This window comes from Mytilus edulis, chromosome 7 (assembly GCF_963676685.1).
Source record: "Mytilus edulis chromosome 7, xbMytEdul2.2, whole genome shotgun sequence".
NCBI classification, from domain to species: Eukaryota; Metazoa; Mollusca; class Bivalvia; order Mytilida; family Mytilidae; genus Mytilus; species Mytilus edulis.
The window spans coordinates 45,692,222-45,713,192 of NC_092350.1; the positions used below are offsets into that span (position 1 = coordinate 45,692,222).

The window sequence follows — 20,971 nt, forward strand, 5'->3', positions numbered from 1 at the left end:
GGGAACATGTCAAAGAGACAACAACCAGACAATAGAACAGACAACAGCAGAAGGTCACCAAAAGGTCTTTTATGCAGCAAGAAACTCCAGCACCGGGAGGCATCCTTCAGCCTCTGCCTATATTATTTTTTATCTCGCCTCTACAAGTTGGATATGCTTATGACAGCAATGCATATATTCTTGTTTAATTTTAGGTAAATGCTGGATGGATGCACTGGAACTATCATTGAAATGTACAAATCTGTTAATGAGGTCAATGAAAAAAGACGTTGACCTTGATACATCACAAGACAGTCAGCCTGATGCTGATTTAAACTTTGACAGTAACCAACAGCTCAGCGAGAATCTAAATGAAAGTGATTGTGAAAAACATTTTGAGGACCAAGGTATAGATGATAAGGGTGTTTTTTATAAATTTTAGGACTAATGATATTAATTAAAGATTATCATACACTTTTACAGATTTACGGAATATTTTACAGTTCCTATATAGCTGAAATAATGTATTACAACTATGCTCTGAGTTGTATCTATGTGATGTTGAAAATTGTAAAAAATAACAAATTCAAATTGCTGTAATTAACCAGTCTAAGAAGTCATGCATATGTTCCAGTACACACTGTTCAGAGTATACTAATTATATCCTGACACTAAAAGAAATTCTGTGTCATCCAAAAAATGGTGTTGTAATTTTTTTTTACTTTCTGGAATTTTTGTTATCATATGGTCAGTATTTTAGCATGGAAACCTCAATGCTAGTTTAATGTTAGGACCTGTGTAAACATGTATGCAGTATTGATTTTGTGTGTTTATGCTGATAAAAAAATACATTGTAAGATTAAAGACTGTACATTGTTAAAATCATCAATCATGAAAGGCTGGGAAATCTAGTTAGTAGAGGTGGTTTAGATGTAAGAATCACTAGTTTAACACAAAATTAAAAAGGATAAATGAAATATAACTCCAAAGTTTTATTGAATAAAAGATTAAGAAAAGAATGAAAGACAAAATCTATTGTCACATGATAAAGTTTGTGAATTTTTCATCTTTAGAATCTGTTTTTGGTGAGTTCATTTAAAATGATAATTCCTTTTTCCTCTGGCTTATTCAAATTCCTGTAATGGGCCATCAATCTTGCCAGGCTTTCAGATATTTTCTTTTGATCATGCTATTGGGTATTTCTCACATAAACATGGATTCATTTTAATCTTTATCAATATTATGTTGTTGAATGGCAGAGGTGTACATTCTTTGCCTCTGCATGATTTTTAGTTTGCCTGCCTGGTATGGCATGTGATCACACTAAATATTTCTTACTAACTTAAGTTATTCAGAATGAATTATTCAGAACAGGCTAGTTAGCATGATGATTCCCTTCTTTCAGTTTATGTAAATTTCTGCTCTTGGTAAAGAAGTTTCCTCCTTATATGAAAGGAATTTTTGGAAGGTTTTGGATATTTTATATGATTTTTATAAGGACTGAAAATTATGATTAATTTAATAGGAAATTTTATTTTTCTTGATACAATTCTTTTTGACGGCTTATGAAAATTAATGGTCATATATATATATATCAAGTTTTTGTGTCGTATAATGCTATCATGTTGTTGTCGTCCGAAGACACATTTAGTTTCCGGACAAAACTTTAGTTTTAGTGAATGGTTCTTTATAAATTTTTACCAGAAGGTTCAATACCACTAGAGGAAGGTTGGGAATGATTTTGGGGGTTATGGTCCCAACAGTTTTGGAAATAGGGGCCAAAAAGGGGGCCCAAAATAAGCATTTTTGTAGTTTTCAAACAATAACTTGTGTTGTAGTGTATGAATCACTCTGAAATTATACCACAAGTTTCCATACCATGAAGGGATATTAACTTATTAAGTATTGATTTTGGGGGTTATGGTCCCAATAGTTTAGGAATTAGGGGGGCCAAAATGGGGGCCTAAAACCCAAAATGAGCATTTTTGTCGAGCCTGCAACTTTTGTTGCAGAAAGCTCGACATAGGGATAGTGATCCGGCGGCGGCGGCGGCGGCGGTGTTAGCTCACTTCTTACAAGCTTTATATTTTAGAAGATGGAAGACCTGGATGCTTCATACTTTGTATATAGATGCCTCATGTTACGAAGTTTCCGTCAGTCACATGTCCAATGTCCTTGACCTCATTTTCATGGTTCATTGACCACTTGAAAATAAAGTTCAGATTTTTTTTAATGTTGAATTCTCTCTTATTATAAGTAATAGGATAACTATATTTGGTATGTGCGTACCTTGCAAGGTCCTCATGCCCGTCAGACAGTTTTCACTTGACCTCGACCTCATTTCATGGATCAGTGAACAAGGTTAAGTTTTGGTGGTCAAGTCCATATCTCAGATACTATAAGCAATAGGGCTAGTATATTCGGTGTATGGAAGGACTGTAAGGTGTACATGTCCAACTGGCAGGTGTCATCTGACCTTGACCTCATTTTCATGGTTCAGTGGTTATAGTTAAGTTTTTGTGTTTTGGTCTGTTTTTCTCATACTTTATGCAATAGGTCTACTATATTTGTTGTATGGAATAATTGTAAGGTGAACATGTATAGCGGACAGATGTCATCTGACCTTGACCTCATTTTTATGGTTCAGTGGTCAAAGTTAAGTTTTTTTAGTTTTGGTCTTTTTATCTGATACTATATGCCATAGGTCAACTATATTTAAGTGTATGGAAATATTTTATGATTTATATATTAGTCGCGCAGGTTTTATTTGACCGTGACCTCATTTTCACGGTTCATTGCTCAGTCTTAAGTTTTTGTGTTTTGGTCTATTTTTCTTAAACTATAAGTATTAGGTCAACTGTATTTGTTTTATGGAAGCATTGTTAGCTGTACATGTCAGCCTGACATGGTTCATCTGACCTTGACCTCATTTTCATGGTTCATTGGTCTTTGTTTAGTTATCTTGGTTAATGTAACGTTTATGTGACAGTTGTAATAAAGCTTTATACTTAGAACTATCAACATAATATCAATGATTAGTAAAGAAGGCCAGACATTTCAGTGTGTGCACTCTTGTTAAGTTTTGGTCTTTTTATCTAATATTATATGCCAATGGTCAACTATATTTGGTGTATGGAAATATATTATGATGTATATGTCAGTCCCGCAGGTTTTATTTGACCATGACCTCAATTGCACGGTTCATTGCACAGTGTTAAGTTTTTGTGTTTTGGTCTATTTTTCTTAAACTATAAGTAATAGGTCAACTATATTTGTTGTATGGAAGCTTTGTTAGCTGTACATGTCTGCCTGCCATGGTTCATCTGACCTTGACCTCATTTTCATGGTTCATTGGTCTTTGTTTAGTTATCTTGGTTAATGCTAACTTTATGTGACCGTTGTAATCAAGCTTTATACCTAGGACTATCAACATAATATCAATGATTAGTAAAGAAGGCGAGACATTTCAGTGTGTGCACTCTTGTTAATTTTAGTAGTTTTCAAACAATAACTTGTGTGTAAGTGTATGAATCTCTCTGAAATTATACTACAAGTTTCCATACCATGAAGGGATAGTTAGTATTGACTTTGGGGGTTATGGCTCAAAATGTTCTGGAATGAGGGGCAAAAAAAAAAATGGAGAAACTAGGTTTTTCTGGCCAATGGACAACTTAGACAATTTAAAAGCAGTGTAAAGGAGGTAATTCAAAAACATTTAACTTACAATGTTGGGTATGTTCGGAGTAACCTGAGTGTCCTCCCTTACACTACTTGTACATTATGTGTAAAGGAATGTCAGGTTTTGGACTAATTGCAACAAAAAAAAGAGGGGGCGGTAGTAGTTTTCAATTATTTTTTCCAAATTTCTCAAATTTCAAATTTTTGAAAAGTTTTAAGAAGAAATCTTTAATTACACAATATTGTGCAATAGATTTGTAAGATTTTGACATTTGTTTTGTGTGAGAAACCCATATTATGTCAAAAATTTTATCACAATCCAAATTCAGAGCTGTATCAAGCTTGAATGTAACATGTCCATACTTGCCCCAACTGTTCAGGGTTCAACCTCTGAGGTCATATAAAGCTGCGCCCTGTGGAGCACCTGGTTACATATTTTGCCAAATTTAATTTTGAAAAGTAAAAAAGCCATTTTGTAGTTTCAAAAAACGTTGACCTCATTTGAACTTGTTTAAAATTTAAGAAGATTTAAAAAAAAAAAATGAAAATTGAGTTAAAAACGTGATTCTTCAGATTGTTCTGATCATTGAAAAATTAAAACTATTATCACTGTATCAGGTATAAAAAATTGATGAAATATGGGTTCAAAAATATTTCCACGGTATATGATAAATGAAATAGGTAAAAAATATCTTTATCATTCACTTAGTGAGACCTTGACCTTGCAGCTTTTTTGCATCTTGTCTATCACATTGTCCAACACTGATATATATATACACTGACACACAATCAATTCCTGTCAAACAAAAACCCTAAACAAAAAGTATACAGTTAATTCAGTTGAGTATTACACAATAAAGTACAATTATTGGATGATAGATTTATGCTAGCACAATACTATATTTACTGTAAATACATTATTATTTGTTGTATACAAATTTCGTGCTGTTCGTGGTCATATACAGTTGAACCTAAAATTAAATGTTTAAACGAATTTCATATTTTTTTTTTGCTTGTATGTAGAGTTGATATGAAAATCAAATTTAATAAAATGAATCCACAGTATGCATTATAAGTAATTTTACATTTTGTTTTGTTGTCTGTAGCAAAGGAATGCATATATATCATATATATATATAAAAGATTTAATTTAGAATGAGATTTGGTGTTTATCAGACAGAATAACATTTTGTATAAAAAAAAATGCCATTAGTTTTTTTATCACAAACTTGTCTTTAATATGTTTCTTTTGGCAGATAAAATAACATGAAGTAGTTCAATACATAATTGATAAGGCTTCCACTTGAGTTCTGTTAGGGCTTTTTCATTAAAATATATTTGGGAGGGTAGGAAGGGAAGTTTAATTAATGAATGCCCGTACCAAGTCAGGAACATGACAGTTGTTTCGATTCATTTGATATGCTGTAGCCTTTAATTTTACCATTTGTTAAGGGACTTTCTGTTTTGAATTTTTCCTTGGGTCAGTTCAGTATTTTTGTTATTTTACTTCTTTCTATTTATCTCTCGTGGCCTGAATCAGACACAATAACATATGGAAGAGTTAAATTAATTTCGAAGACTTCATATGTAAAAATACACCATGAACTGTGTTTGTTTTACTTTTACACTACCAGACTGATATTGAATATGGCCTCTAACGTGCATGCAGTACGCGGTGCATGAATATTTGAGTATTTTTCTTTAAAACATTGCTTATTGTTTAAATAATCCTTATATTTTTAGTTTATTTGACAAGGAATATAATTCTTTTTATTCCAAAATAAATAGTTATAGTTTACTTTAACCTTTCTATTGTACATTATCTGATAAATAATTTACAGTTTAACAACCAAACAAGAAAACTTAACTTTCATGCATGATGTACACAATCAAATATTGCAGCTGTAACATGAAAAAGGTTGCATGATTTCTTGGTTAAAATCACATTTTTAATTAAGAAAGTATCATTTTACTAAGACCTGGGAGGCATAATCTTGATAAATGCCACATACCGGTAACATGATTTGTTGTTGAAGATGATCAAATAAATGCTTTAAATTCTGAATTTTTATGCCTTTTATATTTAAAGAAATTTAGACTAGGTGAATTGTTTTCTAAAAATTATGCCCTAATATTCTTCAAGAAGTCATATCAACAATTGGTCACCAAATTGGATTTGATTACTGAATCTTTTTTTCAATACTATTTATTCTTACTAACAGCCATTATTATAAGTTATGCATATTGATTTTCTTTTTTATTGTTTTGTCAAGATCTAGATTATCTTGACTCTTTTAAAAAATATATTTAATGTCTTCTTTAAAATCAGTGGTCATAAAGTTTGTACTGTAATAAATGTCTGAGTGAATCATTTATTCAAATTATGGATCATTTATTTTTACCAAACCATAAAAGAAAGGCAAAGGATACATAAAAAGAAGTCCTTATTAAAATCCTGTCATTGGGAACCATTGTAATACCTTTCTTATTTAGTTCCTTGTTTAAGTCAATGTACATGTTCTGTCATTATACTGGTTTATGAAGGGAACAGTAACATACTGTAATTTGGTGCTTCTTTGTCTGAAAATGTAGCTCTGTCTGAAAATAAGGACATATTTTCCATGCACGATTGACATGATGCTAGATGCTAAGTACATTATAGAAATAAAGGTTATTTTGAAAGGACTCATTGATGTAATAACTCAGCTGAATCACTCAAAATTGAAGAATGTTTACAAAGGAATTTTATGTTAATTTTGTGAATAAAAGGTGGAGTTTACAAATCAATTAACTGTAAATATCATCTTCATTACTTATAATTTAAAAAAAAAATTGCACTATTATAATGTGTAGATGGGAAATTTCTTCTATACTTAATGAACTATTTTGCATGTGTAGGAATTCTTACTCTTGCTGTCATGAAATGGTTAACAAAAATGTATGAACTTTGCCAAGACACTCATAGATAGAATAAAATTATTATTATTAATATAGACCCTCATCTGCTCTTAAGTAGAGTTCTCATGGAGGAATATACCGTTTAAACCCTGTTCTTAACGAACAGATTAATTGATGTTTGTATTACACCCCATTATCATAAATAGCTATAGTGCATTGAGTCTATTGGTAAAACATGCATTGATAATTTGACTAGGACTTGATGAGGACATGAAGACAGATAGAGAAGACTTGAAGACGGATTCAGAGACAGAGTCGGAGGAAGAGGGAGAGAAGACAATCAATAACCAACAACAACCATTAGAAACACCCTATGTAGAAAATGTCACTGAAGAACTGGGTCAGGTTGGTATTAGATACACCCTATGTAGAAAATGTCACTGAAGAACTGGGTCAGGTTGGTATTAGAGACACCCTATGTAGAAAATGTCACTAAAGAACTGGGTCAGGTTGGTATTAGATACACCCTATGTAGAAAATGTCACTAAAGAACTGGGTCAGGTTGGTATTAGAGACACCCTATGTAGAAAATGTCACTGAAGAACTGGGTCAGGTTGGTATTAGAGACACCCTATGTAGAAAATGTCACTGAAGAACTGGGTCAGGTTGGTATTAGATACACCCTATGTAGAAAATGTCACTGAAGAACTGGGTCAGGTTGGTATTAGAAACACCCTATGTAGAAAATGTCACTAAAGAACTGGGTCAGGTTGGTATTAGATACACCCTATGTAGAAAATGTCACTAAAGAACTGGGTCAGGTTGGTATTAGAGACACCCTATGTAGAAAATGTCACTGAAGAACTGGGTCAGGTTGGTATTAGAGACACCCTATGTAGAAAATGTCACTGAAGAACTGGGTCAGGTTGGTATTAGATACACCCTATGTAGAAAATGTCACTGAAGAACTGGGTCAGGTTGGTATTAGAGACACCCTATGTAGAAAATGTCACAGAAGAACTGGGTCAGGTTGGTATTAGAGACACCCTATGTAGAAAATGTCACTGAAGAACTGGGTCAGGTTGGTATTAGAGACACCCTATGTAGAAAATGTCACTGAAGAACTGGGTCAGGTTGGTATTAGAGACACCCTATGTAGAAAATGTCACTGAAGAACTGGGTCAGGTTGGTATTAGAGACACCCTATGTAGAAAATGTCACTAAAGAACTGGGTCAGGTTGGTATTAGATACACCCTATGTAGAAAATGTCACTGAAGAACTGGGTCAGGTTGGTATTAGATACACCCTATGTAGAAAATGTCACTGAAGAACTGGGTCAGGTTGGTATTAGATACACCCTATGTAGAAAATGTCACTGAAGAACTGGGTCAGGTTGGTATTAGAAACACCCTATGTAGAAAATGTCACTGAAGAACTGGGTCAGGTTGGTATTAGATACACCCTATGTAGAAAATGTCACTGAAGAACTGGGTCAGGTTGGTATTAGAGACACCCTATGTAGAAAATGTCACTAAAGAACTGGGTCAGGTTGTAGAAAATGTCACTGAAGAACTGGGTCAGGTTGGTATTAGAAACACCCTATGTAGAAAATGTCACTGAAGAACTGGGTCAGGTTGGTATTAGAAACACCCTATGTAGAAAATGTCACTGAAGAACTGGGTCAGGTTGGTATTAGATACACCCTATGTAGAAAATGTCACTGAAGAACTGGGTGAGGTTGGTATTAGATACACCCTATGTAGAAAATGTCACTGAAGAACTGGGTCAGGTTGGTATTAGAAACACCCTATGTAGAAAATGTCACTGAAGAACTGGGTGAGGTTGGTATTAGATACACCCTATGTAGAAAATGTCACTGAAGAACTGGGTCAGGTTGGTATTAGAAACACCCTATGTAGAAAATGTCACTAAAGAACTGGGTCAGGTTGTAGAAAATGTCACTGAAGAACTGGGTCAGGTTGGTATTAGAAACACCCTATGTAGAAAATGTCACTGAAGAACTGGGTCAGGTTGGTATTAGAAACACCCTATGTAGAAAATGTCACTGAAGAACTGGGTCAGGTTGGTATTAGAAACACCCTATGTAGAAAATGTCACTGAAGAACTGGGTCAGGTTGGTATTAGAAACACCCTATGTAGAAAATGTCACTGAAGAACTGGGTCAGGTTGGTATTAGATACACCCTATGTAGAAAATGTCACTGAAGAACTGGGTCAGGTTGGTATTAGATACACCCTATGTAGAAAATGTTACTGAAGAGCTGGGTCAGGTTGGTATTAGATACATGCTCAGAAAATTGGAGTCTGTAATTGAATATTGTACATATTGTAAAGTTTCAATATATTTGTAAATAGTGTTTCATTTAATCAGAACATGATAACACTAATATTCAGAATTACAGTATATAACTTTAGCCAGACTTGATCATAATGGAGTGATATTATTTTTTTCATGTTTTGAATGTTTTGTGTTTACCTGTCCATTTTTAATTAGGTTATCACCTTAAACAAATTGACTTATAGTGTGAAGACTTGATGTTCTTTAGCTAAGTTATTATATATCCTTTCTTTCCCTTTCTCACATTTGAAATTGCCATACCATTTGCAAGGAACCACAAGTCATGGCTTCTTTGAAATGTTCTATGCAATATGTTAGGCTTCCATGTCTACTTTGCATTGGGGTCTTCTAATTGCTTCTATGAAAGGCTCTAAGATTGAAAATGTGAACTATGAACCCAATAGGATTTTTTCACATGGTAACAGGAATGTAAACTGGAAAATATCCAAAAATGTTCGTGATTAAGTGTACTCCTTCTTAAATATTTTGTAACAGGGTTACTAATTATTGAATTAAAGAGACTCAGACAGGTAAAGGCCTTATTTGATTTGAAGTATTGCCAAGCCTATAAAGAATAAATATATTCATCTATTTGTAGCAAGGAGATGCCTGCCAAACAGAAGAAGTAGATGAAGAAAACAAAAGCTTGATTTGGACACTTGTGAAACAGGTGAATAAATGTTACATTCTATGGAGAGTAAACAAATATACTACTAAAGGCAGAGACCAATTTTATTGAGCCACAACTCCTCTGAAATCATACAAAGACAGAAATATTTGTGATATAACGTATAAATGTAATGTTTTGAATTCCCTTGATTTGTCCATGAAATCTTTTAATATAGAAAAAGCCAAATTTTGAGAAAATATCTAAATTCTGAGGTAGTTATCGATCCATGTCTTATACATTTTTGTGCATGCTCAGTCAATGTACTGCCAGCAAAATTTAATTTTATATATAAATTATATAGGACAATTTTATATATAAATTATATAGGTGTAGATTAACAATTACACCATTCCATGGCTCTTCCAAATAATTTATATTACCAATAATTAACAACTTTCAGGTCGAATCTGATACCTTTCTAATAGTATATGTCACAAAATTACCTGATCTCTGTTATCTGATCTGTATGTTCAGTCTCCATCGGGTGCACAACTGAATGGTGTATTCAGGATTTGCTCATAAAGAGAAAGAAATTGATATTACAAATTTGTTTTTCAAGTAGTCACATGCACTGAACTATGAAAATGAAGTCAAGGACAATGGACACATGACAGAGGGAAACTTCATATCATAAGGCACCTATATAAAAAGAATGAAGCATCCAGGTCTTCCACCTTCTAAAATCTAAAGCTTTTATGAAATTATTTAAAACGCCACCTCAGCCAGATCATTTTCACTATGTCGAGCTTTTTGTGACAAAAGTTGCAGGCTCAACAAAAATAGCTATTAAAAGAGATCAGTTATAAAGGTCAACCAGTTATATATTATATGTTTGTTAAAATGGTATACCATCTACAAGTGTAAGACATCTTATATTTTTCTCTCATAGTTCAGTGACTACGTGAATAAAAAAATTGGTAGTATAAAATTCTTTCTGATTTTGAGTAAAAGGATAAATACGATTAGAATGTGCATTCATTGCAAGGTCCTCATGCCCGCCAGATATTTTTTATCTGTCCTCCACCTTATTTCATGGATCAGTGTACTCTGTTAAGTTTTCATGGTTAAGTTCATACATCAAATACTATAAGCAATAAGTCTACTTTATTTAGTGCATGGAATGATGTCCAACCAGCAGTTGCAGTGTTGTCATCTGACCTGATCTCATTTTCATGGTTCAGTGGTCAAAGTTAAGTTTTTGTGTTTTGGTCTTTTTTCTAAAACTATATGCAATAGGTCAATTATATTTGGTGTATGGAAATAATTTAAAATGTACGTGTCAGTCCCCCAGGTTTTATTTGACCTTGACCTAATTTTCGCAGTTCACTACTTGGTGTTAAGTTTTTATACGACTCCAAACATTTTTGGGGGTTGAGGAATTAGGGGCCAAAAACAAGCATATTTTTTCTGGTTTAGGGACAATTACAGGTGTGTTGTCTATTGATATCTCTGCAATTGTACCACAAGGTTCCACATCACAAAGAGAAGGCATAGATTGAGTTGGGAGTAATTGCCCCAAACATTGAGGAATTAGGGGCCAAAAACAAGCATTTTTCTAATTTCCAGACAATAACTTGTTTTTCAGTGTATGAATTAAATTGTATTACAAGGTACCATATTCCAAAGGGAAGCCTGGGATTGAGTTTGAGAGTAATAACTTCAAGGGGGGGGTTACAATTTTTTGGGGTTCATATAAATTTTTGAAAAGTTTCAAGTAGAAATCTTCAATTGCATAGTATTGCACAATAGATTTTTAAGATCTTTGACCATTTATTTTGTGTCAGAAATCTGTATTATGTCAAAAATTTGATCACAGTCAAAATTCAGACAGTATCAAAATTGAATATTATGTCCAAATTTGCCCCAACTGTTCAGCGTTCCTTGACCTCATTTTCTTGTGTCACGTTAATTTTGTGTTATACTTTTACAAAAATAGACTAATTTTAATATAAATTAACTTAAAGGATATCATATAAATGTTTTGAAATATTCCATTTTCAGGTACGACCCGGTATGGACCTATCAAAAGTTGTTCTACCAACATTTATCCTTGAACCAAGGTCATTTCTGGACAAGTTAACAGATTATCACTACCATGCAGATATATTGTCAGAGTAAGTCGTTTATGTAGAAATTCAGTGTATTGTATTTAAATTTCATCCTTTGAATTAAACTATAGCTATCAATTGCAAGTTTCCTACAGGTGATTCATAAATTTATGTTGAAAGTTAGGGGCCAGGGTGGCCGAGTGGTCTAAGTAGTTACAACTGTAATCACCAGCCAGTCAACACTGAGGTTGTGAGTTCAAACCCAGCTTGTGCAAGTGCACTTGACTCTAATCTTAATTGACTAGGATTGTCTGTTTTTCCATTAAAGTTCAGTGGTTTCCTCTGGGCACTCTGGCTTCATCAATATTAATTGGCCGCCAGGAAATAGTCCAAAATCAGTGCTTAAAAGTGGTGTTAAAACACCAAAAATCAAAAATCAATTAAATGTTTTAAAAATTTATTTTATTTAAAAAAAATAGCAGTTGGATAGCACTTGTTTACACAGCAGTGTATATGTTCCGGACTTTATGAGTATTTGGACCATATGCATAAACTCGTATGGTCTGACTGTACGCGTATGGTCAAACCATATGAGTATATACTCGTTTGGTTATTAATGGGCTGGACCATATGAGTATTTGGACCATATAGGTAATTTTTTTTTAATAATATGCAGTAGAAAACTTTATAAAAAAAAATACTTGGCTAAATGCAAATTTATTAGTTACAATTCAAAGGCTACATAAACATTAAATAAAATATTGAGGCCAAAGTTAGTTTTCATCACTAATTGTATTCTTGCATGTATGCATAGGGTGACAATGACTTCCACACGGTACCATAGCTTTTCTTGGGTCCTGGGTCATTCCGATGTGACTACAGTGTTTTTAAAAAGCTCTAGATCTCTAATTTTGTATTATGACTAAATTACATCATATTATCAGACAACTAGTGTCCTTGCCGGTGACATCATTCATTTTTAAAAAACAAAAACTCGTATGAGTAACAAAATTCTGAATATTGCACTGCTAATGCTAATTGTAAAAAGTTTCAAAAGTAAGCAAATTATTAGACTCTTTATCCTGTCGACTTTAATGTCAGTTTATAGTAAAACAGTTGACTTCGTGTGTAACAGATCATTAAGATATTTATGGAAGTTATCTTTCCAAGTCGACATTTTGCCATTCACTGGTTATAACATATTGTTAATGAAAATTAAAAAAAAATAAAATGTGTTTAATACTATAGTTTTGACTAGTGATGAAATTAACTGTAAAGCTGCTTATTTTTTAGTTTTAATCTTGTTATTATTAATTTCCAATAGATCTATAATAAAATTGCCTTTTATAGTGTCCTTTTAATGATGTGACAGCTAGAAGGGTTATATGAAGAGTTAAGTATTAAAAGTAAACCTGTTAATTACCCCGACCATACGCGTATGGTCCAAATACTCATATGGTCCGGAACATGTATATGTGTGCATTTTAAATAAGGTTATTGTAACCTCACACTACTAAGTATCAATGTTATTATGCTCCATTTATGTTGTCTGGTCTGTGCGTCTGTTTGTCCGTCCGTTGGTCCGTCTGTTCGTTCGTTTGTCGGTTCATTGGTCTGTCCATCTGTCTGTCCCGCTTCAGGTTAAAGTTTTTGGTCAAGTTAGTTTTTGATGAAGTTGAAGTCCAATCAACTTGAAATATAGTAACGTGTTACCTATGATGTGATCTTTCTAATTTTAATGCCAAATTAGAGATTTTATCCCATTTTCATGGTCCATTGAACATAGAAAATGATAGTGGGGATGGGGCATCCATGTACTCGGGACAACACAACCTCGTTTTGTTTTTCTTGGGGGGTGGGAGGGAGGGGGTATATGTTTTTTTTTTGTAGAATTGAGGTATGTATGCTTCCTTATTAAGCTTTTTTTTCATTCTACACATGTTGCCTTGTTTTATTATTTACCATAGGAATTCATAATCTAACTGTTTACAATTTCAGTGCTGTGACAACGGAGGACCCATTCACAAGAATAAAGTTGGTAACAAAGTGGTATCTGTCAGGGTTCTACAAAAAACCTAAGGTAACTAAGACAAAATAGTTTGGAACTCTTAAATGGGAGGTGACCATATTTATAGAGGTTCTATTATTTGCTATTCTACGTACAGTAACAAAAAAGATAGGTCAAATATTTTGTTACTGATAAAATGGTAATGGTATGTGCCAATTATAATGCTAAAACAGATTGGAACTTTAAGAAAAAGGTATTTGTTTAAATATGTAAATGAACAGTATCCCACCACAAGTACAATTTTATTTAAGATCAGACACAGGAAAATAATTTGAACTGTATACTGCAAACAATAAGTAGTTATTTTTATTTTGCACATTTTGAGTGGGATCCTAGCCCTGAGTTAATTAATTAATCTATGAATTTTATACTTTTTCTTCAGAACACATTACTAATGAAATTGCCTTTAACTTGTAAACAAGACTTTAGCATTGGCTGTTTAGATTATATATCAGTTTTTGTACATTTACACTTGTTAAAAATTGTTCTCCAATTTAAGACAATTTTATTTAGCAACTAATAGATATGCATAGAAGATGCAACCTATTTTGATAAATATAATTTAAAAAGTTTTTCTTTACAGGGTCTGAAGAAACCATACAATCCCATAATAGGAGAGACTTTCAGATGTTACTGGCATCACCCCAAAACAAACAGTAGAACCTTCTATATAGCAGAACAGGTAATTTACAAAAATCCTAAATAAATGGTACTTTAAATCAATAATCTGTATGTCATATTAATTATAAAGTCAATATTTTCTAAGTGATATCATATGAACCAAAATAAAAAAGTTGCTATTTATGTGAATAACTTTTGTCATATATTGTGTTTGTTTATTTACCAACATATGTCATATAATATATACTTAAATCCTCATTGAGATTTTTGCATGATGCAAGTGTGATATGTCAATAATGATAAATAATGTAATTTGTATGCACCAATTTTCCATAGTTTTATTTACCAACACAGACTTGGTACCTTTTTCATGTACATGTGTCCATTTGTTTTTTTGGGGGAAAGACAGCTTCAAGCCGTCCATTCCCAATGTGGTTGACCAGACTGACATCCCCTCACATCATTCATTTTGATCTCTTACCGAGATTGATGAGAAGGAGACACATTAATGAATAGATAGACTTTAAACACTTTTTCACACATTTCCTTTCTGTTTCATGCAAAATTTGCGTATCTTGAGCTCTCCCTTACACTATTTACGTTTCTTTTACAATCTGGAAAAATCAGTATATTTTAAATATATCCAACCTACATTATAGTGACGTCATTGTTGGAATGCCAGATTACGTTAAAGCAGGGATATCCTTTACTGATTATTTAAATCATTCTCAGTCTGCGTATACTATTTAAAAATTGGTATTTGTTCAATTGAACAATAATAATGTTTGCTGTAGACGATTCAAACATCAACATGCAATGCTTTAATGTGTAGATCAACTTGTAACTTTCATAGTAAACAATGGCCGTGAAGATACATGAGATTAGGGAGAGGAACAACAGTTTTCATTTTTTCTGTAAATTTCTGTTTTGAGAATCTTCCTCCAATACAGGAGCACCTCAATTGATGAGTAATTATCCACTAAAATTAAACTTAATGTATCTAAAATGTGATATTTAGTATATGATAAGTAGTCTTCCATTAAAATTTAATTTGGTGTACCAACATAATCATTGTAATGGTAAAAAAAAAATTTAATTAAAAATGTTGCATTTTGTAGTTGAAACCTATTTATTCATGAAATTTACAAATATTTCAAAATGTAGGATCTGGAAACAAGCTTCACACAGTTTACATCAATCATATTGGTTTTTATTAGTACCTGTATCCCTGTGATGAGAGTTGTAACTGGGAACTTTATCAATGGAAATTTAAAACTGAATAGATTTTTCAGTCCTCACTTTCTTAAGAGTTAGAAAAATGTCAGGCGGTGATGAAATTCCATTATATGCCGATTTCTTGGCTGTCAACCCCACTAAAACTTGTTATTTTGTAAATCTAAATTGATTTATCTTCACAATGGTGTATAACATGCCTACTTTTGTTGTCGGAATCATCCGTAGCAATCCTACCCAAGAATGTCAATCGTAATTATTTCATCTACCGAAGATGAATTGACAATAAACGTGTCACGTCTTTTATATATCTCAGTTTCCGATTGGTCAATTTTATGGGAAAGTCTAAATGATTCTCGGAGTTATCTGATAATGTTTCATTTCGTACGTAAAGTCACGAGAGAGTCGGAATGACATTGACGTCATGGGGAAATTTGTAACTTATTAGACATACCACAAATAACACATGTTAGATTTTTTTCACGGTATCTTATACAATTTCACTATCTGGATAATAAGTTCTATTCATACGAAAACTAACAGTTTTTTCTGAGACCATTTTTTAAATTAATCATTTACTGCGAGACGTTTATTGCCAATTTTGTGTAGGTTGAAGAAATAATTACGATTAACATACTTGGGAAGGATTGTTACGGATGATTCCGACAACAAAGGTAAGCGTGTTACACACTATTGTGAATATAAATCAATTTAAATTTACGAAATAATAAGTTTTAATGGTGTTGACCGTCGAGAAATAAGCATATAATGTAATTTCGTTACCTCCTGACATTTTTCTAAATCGCGAGTTAAGTACCTTGTGTTATATAAAGGTATATAGGGGAAAAAAATCTGAGACGAGTGCCTGTATACTGTAACAAAAAATGGAAAATGTCCCTAGCCTGCAGTTCAGTGGTACACAATTAAAATTTCAAAAATATTGTAGTAGTTGTTAAATGATAGAATTCAGTTGAATATTAGATAATTAACTTTCAACTTTAATCAAATGTTTTGATTTAAAAGATGCAGATCTCTTCCATTGGCCCAAATTGAATCCTTAACTAAGGAAACAAAATTACATTAAATAACAATTGAGTTCAATATTGTAAACCTTTCTACATGTTCTAGCTGTTCTTTTTTTATTCTTTATTTGAAGACTTTCAAAAGATCCCCCCCCCCCCTCCCCTAAAAAAAATAATTAAAAAAATAGAAACAATGGCCATCTTTCCCCTCAGAGCTCTTCAGCTGTTTGTTTTTTTTTTGTATTTTATTAGAAAAATATTCAAGGGATTTACCTTCTTTTCAAAAACACCATTTAAATTGCTGTTTTTACAGGTAAAACAACTGAAATATTTTAAATTACCAATTGAATATTTTCCAGATATCCCATCATCCACCAGTCTCAGCATTTCATATAACAAACAGACAAGATGGCTTTAGTGTTAGTGGAAGTATCCTCGCCAAGTCTAAATTTTATGGTAAGAATTTATAAAATGTACTCCTTGTTTTGGAATAGTGTTGTAAATTTGGGGAAATCCCAGGGATTGAAAAAACTTTAACTTTTTATAGTCCATCTATTTGATTAATTTTGATTGATTTTTGAAGTTTAAATGCCACTTTTGTACTATTTTGTACCTGGGACAAAGGTGTAACAGTACAATATAAGAACAAACTATAAAAATCAGTTGAAAAAGGCCATACATTGAACTATAGTGGTTTACTTTTATAAATTGTTATTTGGATGGAGAGTTGTCTCATTGGCACTATAACACATCTTCCTATATCTATTAACTCAGTAGATGGATACAAATAGAAATACATCCAACAAAAACAGAGTGGGTTGGGTACTTGTATATCCCAACAACAAAAAGACACTAAGTACTAATCTGAGAGTACTCCCAGTTACTGAAGCTAGTTCAAATCCACTAACAACTAATAAAAAATATCATGCATCTATGACTTAAATATCAATCAGTACACATCCAATGGATTTAGTGTAAAGAGGTCATAAACAGTCGGAGAAAAACATGACTTTGTGCAACAGAGCATATTTCAGAATTAGCACATTTGTATGACCATACAATATATCATTTATTGTGAAAACCAGAGTATAAACACTCATAATCAGATCATCTCATTTAGTTACAACAGATATTGAAATATATATACAAATTTCTTTCAGGTAATTCATTATCTGCTGTTCTTGATGGTACTGCTAAACTGACATTTTTAAAGAGAGGAGAGGATTATTTCATCACAATGCCATATGCTCATTGTAAAGGTTTGTTAAACATTATAATCAAAACTACTATAGAAGTAATAATGTTGGTTGGTTTCACATTTTAATTTCAAAGAAATAAGTTCTCTTACCATTTTTAAAAATCACTTTTTGTATTGAAAACTAAAGTATAATTGATATGATATTTATACATTCAATAGTATTTTGTTCTGTTATATGCATTATATATATATATAGAGAAACATACAGCATATTGACATATTTTGAAATGTGGGTTTTACAATTGTTTTTTATAGTGTTTTCACTATGTTATAAACAAAAATGTATCCTAGATGTTTTATGAAAATAAACATCACTTAAGAATAATTGAAGACCATATCATAAAACACCCACTACTGGATGATGTTTAAGTTCAAATATCAATCAAGTGTGTAAAAGACCATTTTGTGTTATTTGTCATTCAAAATATTTCATTTTCTATGTTTCAAAATAAAAAAAAAACAAAGACAAATGTAGTTCAGAAAACTATCAAAAATCTTATTACCATTCCTCATTGTTATACTTTATTAATGTTTAAGATCAGCAATCAGCGAAAGGAGTATACAGTTTCCAATGAAAATGGTTTGAACATTCACAATTTGAATAAAACAGCTGTTTTTCTAGTGTGGTTTTTATGCCCCATTTATGGGGGCGGGGGCATTATGTTTTCTGGTCTGTGCGTCCGTCTGTTCATCCGTTCTTTTGTCCGTTCATTATTCTGTCCTGCTACAGGTTAAAGGTTTTGGTCAAGGTAGTTTTTGATGTAGTTGAAGTCCAATCTACTTGAAACTTAGTACACATGTTCCTTATGATATGATCTTTCTAATTTTAATGCGAAATAAGAGATTTTTCCACATTTTCACAGTCCATTGAACACAGAAAATGATAGTGCGGATGGGGCGGGGCATTCTTGTACTTTGGACACATTCTTGTTCCTATCATATTTACTTTATTTGTAGGTATTTTGATTGGTACATTGACAATGGAAATGGGAGGAAAAGTAACAATAGGTTGTCCTAAAACAGGATATAAATGTGAAATGGAGTTTAAATTAAAGGTAAAGGAGTACATGTACCAATACATACAACTTCATTTATACAACCAACATCTTCTCATACATTGTACATTTAAAAATGTTTATTCTAATTAATATTTCATTTTCACTCATATTCTGAATCCTTTTGTAGTCATCATCTTTTTCTTTATCAACATGTATTTTGATAGCATCCATTTATAGGAATATAGTGTATGGTCTAGGAAGAACACTAATAGCATCACCTCAAACATTTGAAAAATGTTTGTACATTATACATTTTATTATGTTCGCCAACTGTTGAAGTTCAGCCTAATGTTTTTATATTACTTTTTAGCCATTTCTTGGGAGTGGTGAAGCATCCAATAGAATTGTGGGTAAATTCAAATGTGGATCAGACACTATAGCAACACTCGAGGGACATTGGGACCAAGAAATTCATTATAAAGATAAAAGTTCAGGGGTAAGTGAAAATATAATGTGATAATAAGATGAACATGAAAAATGACTCAAAAGCCATTACTCAAGGCATGCAGTATTATAGCTAGAAAACACAGCTCTATTGTATGGAGTTCACACTTAATAGAAAAGATTTTCTGATAGATTGATTTAAAAGCAAATGTGGATATATTCATAGGAGATCATAGAATAACTTTGTGAACAAAGCACCTCTTTTGCTGTATGAATAAACTCATCATAGATAACTGGATTGAAATTTTATATTTACACCAGACGCGCATCTAGTCTACAAAAGACTCATCAGTGACGCTCAAATCAAAAATTGCTAAAAAGGCCAAATAAAGTACAAAGTTGAAGAGCAATTTTGAGGACCAAAAATTCCTAAAAGTTTGACAGTATGAATAGAATACAAACTTTTAAGTCTGACTATTCCTGTGAATGTACTTTAATCTGTAAATTTACATATATAAGAACAATTTGTGTTTCTCTATTTAGGATGTATCTTTATTTTGGCAACCAACACAAGAAGTGAAATCTCAAAGATTAAAAAGATTTACTGTCCCATTAGAGCTACAGGGTGAAATGGAATCAGAAAGGTTGGTTGTTTATATTATTTATATAGATGTTCATTTCTTACAAATATTGTCTTTTGAAAAGAATTTTTTTTAGAATATTTTCAAATAATTTAATTTTGGATGTAACACGTCTTCTGATTGGCTGACTTTATTTTGTTATCAGCCCATAGACATAATTTAGTCATGTGACCTTGACGTCATCAACGTTTTTTCATGGTTTTCTACGGTTTAAAAAGGAATTAAGAATTAAATTATAAGAAATGACTGTAATATTTCCCCCTATCTTTTCTGTCTATGTCAAAATAACACAAAAAATGTGGTGCACACTGGTAAATAACCCGATTCGCGAGTTATTCAGTGTGCACCATATTTTTTATGTTATTTCTTCATAGACAGAAAAAATATTACAGTCATTCCTTAAACATACATGTTATCAAGTATTTTAGAGTAAAATTTATATTGTTATTTGAACAGGGAAAATTCAAATGTATTTTTGAGTTATTGATTCAGAAGTAATTCTTTTTTGTTGTTTGCTCAAATTTATTTTACCAAAGAATTTGTAAAATGACAGTTTTAGGTCAAATTTGACAATATCAAGATATGTATGTCCTCAAAGTGACAAAACATATGAAAAATTTACAATAAATGACCAGATTGGATCACCCAGTTCTGTATGTGTCTGTCACAAATCTAGAGCCTGTAGTTAAGTGTTTTTCATTGTTTTCTTGTCAGTCATATCTGACTTTTTTAAATTGTTTTGTTATAAGTTAGGCTGTTAGTTTTCTCAATTGAATTTTGTCATATTTTTCATGTCTAGGCCTTTTAAAGCTGATATATTGTATGCTTTTTCTCATTTTTGAAGGCCATACTATTGCCTATAATTACTTGCATCCACTTCATTCAAACTTTGGTGGATAGTTGTTACATTGAAATCATATCACATGTCCTAATTTTTATTGTCTCGCCTTGACGGAGTCAAAAAGCGAGACATAGGTATGCTGTTTCCGGCATCAACAATGTATTAGTTTATGATTAGGTCTAGGTTATGGTGAACCACAAGAGGTAGGTCAAT

At 32.2% G+C, this 20,971-nt stretch overlaps 1 protein-coding gene across 3 annotated transcripts in view; it reads left to right on the plus strand.

Moving 5' to 3' along the window:
* Positions 1–20,971, plus strand: part of LOC139481590 (oxysterol-binding protein-related protein 8-like) — a 52,164-nt gene that overhangs the window by 17,673 nt on the left and 13,520 nt on the right. For all 3 annotated transcript variants that reach the window (XM_071265023.1, XM_071265025.1, XM_071265024.1), the window contains 11 exons: positions 195–386; positions 6,812–6,960; positions 9,513–9,584; positions 11,586–11,698; positions 13,631–13,712; positions 14,284–14,382; positions 16,936–17,032; positions 17,737–17,835; positions 18,792–18,889; positions 19,203–19,328; positions 19,820–19,920. In XM_071265023.1, the coding sequence (XP_071121124.1) occupies positions 195–386; positions 6,812–6,960; positions 9,513–9,584; positions 11,586–11,698; positions 13,631–13,712; positions 14,284–14,382; positions 16,936–17,032; positions 17,737–17,835; positions 18,792–18,889; positions 19,203–19,328; positions 19,820–19,920 (1,228 nt within the window). The remainder of the gene's footprint in view (positions 1–194; positions 387–6,811; positions 6,961–9,512; positions 9,585–11,585; positions 11,699–13,630; positions 13,713–14,283; positions 14,383–16,935; positions 17,033–17,736; positions 17,836–18,791; positions 18,890–19,202; positions 19,329–19,819; positions 19,921–20,971) is intronic.